Source organism: Arachis ipaensis, chromosome B04 (genome assembly GCF_000816755.2).
Source record: "Arachis ipaensis cultivar K30076 chromosome B04, Araip1.1, whole genome shotgun sequence".
In the NCBI taxonomy this organism is placed as follows: domain Eukaryota; kingdom Viridiplantae; phylum Streptophyta; class Magnoliopsida; order Fabales; family Fabaceae; genus Arachis; species Arachis ipaensis.
In genome coordinates, this window is record NC_029788.2 from 123002966 (window position 1) to 123006430 (window position 3465).

Consider the following 3465-nt stretch of genomic DNA (forward strand, 5'->3'; position numbering starts at 1 on the left):
ATTTTATGTCTCTGTCTTTTATGTCTTGTTATTTATTATCAGCCTTATAGTAGCATAAAAACTTGTATTATATAATTAACTTTTTTTTAAGAAACTAAGTAGTACATGGACAAATTATTGGTAAAGAGCTGATATCCATGCATTATGGTAATTTTACCTAACGGATTTTAGTAACATTTAAACAACCTAAATTATATATGTATGTATGTGTGGTGACTTTTAAAAAGTCCACCCTTTTAAATAAAATGCTCACTTTTGAGGATGAACATTATTGTAAAAGCTAGTTTCCATATGATGATGATACACAAGTGTTGAGTGGTGGGTATGACTTATCTAAAAGCATGTATATTAGAAGTGCATATATAATAATGATGCAAACTTTGCTTAAAAGCCTTGGGATTTTGCTTTTGGAAGTGGGAGTAAAATATATTGTGAATCTCTTTTCAATTCCTAACAAGATCAAATTTCAACAAACTATATATATATATAGGACTAGGCAACAGCATGTTGGTTGATTATTAATGTTATATATATGGTGGTGGAATAATTCTATTTGTATTGGTCAATTCTACTGTACTCTTACCTTTATTATTTTATATTACCACTACATTTTTTTTTTGTTCTATTTGATTTTTTCAGTATTTATAATCTGTTAAACATTTGATTAAAAATAGGTCACATGTATAAACTCTTAACATTGATTTTCTTTAATAGATTTCATATCCAAAATCTTAAATATGAAAAGAGTTCATTTGTCTCTGATAAAAATAAAATACAAAAAATAAAGTCATTTATCATATTTTAAAATGACAAGTTGGTCTTTCATTATTTAGGCTAAGTTAACAAAGTAAAAATATTTTCTTACATGTATAATATGCTTAATTTCTTTTATGGTTGATATTGCTGCTGCTCTTGACAGAAACAAGGTAACAACAGTTTTACGGTTCTAATAGATGTGCATTTTTATGTGAGATTCATTCTTGTATAATATGCTTGTGTCCAATACCTACCATAGTATATATTTACACGCGAGTAAAACTGCTTTGAATGTATACCTGATTACTTGAAGTGTTGTTTAGGTCCCATCGTTGCCTTCGTCCATTGATATATTTTTTACTTCTCCCTTGCAATTAGTATATAGAAACAAGATAACTTCAAACTAAATAGAAGAATTTATCTATTTAAAAAAATGCTTAAGCCAGTTCAAACCAAATCAATAAAAATCTAGCACATTCTGACATATGATTGTTCTTTAACATTTAAGCATTCCTTACCTCATCTCTAGCTATTAAACAACCAAAAGAAAAAGAAAATGGAAGGAGCTAGTAAGTTAAGTAGTCTTTTTTGTAATGATACTTGGATAGAAGCCAAGGAGAAACAGGGAAAGAAACAGCTACACAAGACTGTTATTACTTAATTAGTGTCCACAGCATAACTAACAAAGCGAAATTTGGAAAGAAAACCATACTTCCAAAGAAAAATAAAATTGAAGGTTTTCAATCTTCTTCATGCTCAACTTGTTAATCCTACAATTTATTTAAAACTCTAAATTGTTCGCCTGTATGTTCGTTGTCCACTGATATGCTTGCTCCATATTCTCTTCCTTTATTTGACCCCATTGTCATTCTAATCTTTGGCAACATCATCATGTTGTTCAAAACATTCTTGGCCTGCAAAGAAGATCAGCGGGTAAAGGTCACAGCTTTATACATGAAAACATAGCTAAACCTTAAGCCTCACCATAAGACTGGACTGTAAGAAGCAAGAAAGTGATTAATGATAAATTGTAATTTCATACCATCAATAGTCAAATCTCATATCTGAATGCAACTTTATGCATGATACATCTTGCTTGGTACTTTTTCAATAATCACAAAGCAACAGGGTGCAAAGCATAGGAGAATAGTTTACATACCAGTTTTCTTCTTCTTATCCCTATCCTTAATGTCACCGGGCAATGGCAAGAGACTCTCTGTATATACACAGAAACTAAAAGAGAAGTAACAATATGGAGAAAGAGGTGGAGGAGAATGATTTAGAAGCTCTCCCCTGACGTTATATTTGCCAAACCTTATCTTGGAATATATCGGAGTAAAATTTAGCGCAATAATGTCACTTCCATTGGATGTGCATACAGGCATACCATAAGGAATCTCATATATTAAAATCCAAGATGACGGCACTTTGTATTCTTTCATAACCCATATCTTAGTTTTATTGTTGTCAACGTCATTCCAATACAAGGCTAGGCACCCTCCTAATACGATGAGATTAATGGGATGACACCCTTCAAGTTGTTTTGGTATAGATATCTCGGAGAAACTCCTTTCCTTCAAATCAAAGATAAGAATACCATCATCAATGTAATCTTCATCAGATCTAGAGTAACACAACCAATGAATAGCGCCATGTAAGAAAAACCCAGAAAGTTTCTGCTTCGGCCACCTACACATGGATTTGGGGAGTGCGGCATCGAGATTAATCCATGAATTGGTTCTCAACGAAAAGCAAACTAAGCGGTGTTGGTTGTAACGATTATCAAGCCAAGATAGAACTATTAAATAGTCATCTCGTGATGCATCGAAACCAAATCCATATCGAATTGCATCATTGTGCGGGAGGTTAATACGAGAGTAAGATATTGTTTTGCTGGATCCAGTGACTGGGTTCCATATAACAAAATTTGGTTTTTCGTTTAAGAGAAGAAAGCCTCTGCAGGATCCTATGGTACGAAAATCATAACGTGGCATGATGATGGAAGGGAGAGATACCTCTTTCTGTGTTGGAACATGAAATAGCGTGTCGAGCTGAACACAGTAAGCATTAGTATTGTCTTTTAGGACGAAGAAGTGCGAATGGGAAGATGCGGCAGAAATTACGTTGTAATGTGATTCGGCGAAGTCTGGATGGGAAATGAGAGAGTGCCAAAGTTTTGAAATGAATCTGAGGCGAAGCAGGTCTTCGGCGGGTACCCTTAGAAGGATTCGGTGAATGAGCTTCGGAGGGAGGATGTCATTCATGCCCATGTGCTTCCTCTCCATGTTTCTTCTCTTATTGTTTTGTGGTTAGGGTTGTGCCTTGTGAGCTGTGACAATTCAATTCACATGTGATCTCCCATTTTATATATAGTTAATTTTATGGTCTCTTTGTAATTAGACAATAAATTGTAGGGCAAATTACACTATTAAATCAAAATAGAGAAAAAATTACATGATTCAATTAAAGCTAAAAATGTAACATGGATCAATCAAAAGCCTGTTTTTATGTAATTCGAATCAAATTAATTCCAATTACAAACCAACAGTAATTGGAAGTTGATCGATTCGAAATATGTAGCCAAAATTCGTATATAATTCGACCCTACCTGATTTGAATTATACATGCAAGTTGACACAGCTTGTAAGCCCCAGATTTTTAGAAAATAAATTATGAATTATTTATAATTATATATATGATTTTCTTTAA

The 3465-nt window shown here is 33.0% G+C and overlaps 1 protein-coding gene across 2 annotated transcripts; it reads right to left on the bottom strand.

The window, feature by feature from the left end:
• On the bottom strand, window positions 1341–3079 carry LOC107638088 (F-box protein CPR30-like). Of its 2 annotated transcripts, XM_021121890.1 has the most exons (3): window positions 2772–3079; window positions 1916–2330; window positions 1341–1670 (listed from the first exon to the last, which is right to left on the bottom strand). In XM_021121890.1, exons 1-3 carry the CDS (start codon window positions 3039–3041, stop codon window positions 1627–1629), a joined length of 729 nt encoding a protein of 242 aa, XP_020977549.1. In that variant the 5' UTR covers window positions 3042–3079; the 3' UTR covers window positions 1341–1626. The 2 variants fall into 2 exon arrangements, with proteins under 2 accessions (XP_020977549.1, XP_016196748.1); XM_016341262.2 differs by having other exon boundaries at window positions 1916–3079.

What these genes read in the sequence shown, in the direction of transcription:
- LOC107638088 (XM_016341262.2), bottom strand. Translation starts at nt 3,041, where the DNA reads ATGGAGAGGAAGCACATGGGCATGAATGACATCCTCCCTCCGAAGCTC. An exon ending in GGATAAGAAGAAGAAAACTG is followed by an intron (nt 1,671 to 1,915) that starts GTATGTAAACTA and finishes TCTTCTTTGCAG; the next exon opens with GCCAAGAATGTTTTGAACAA.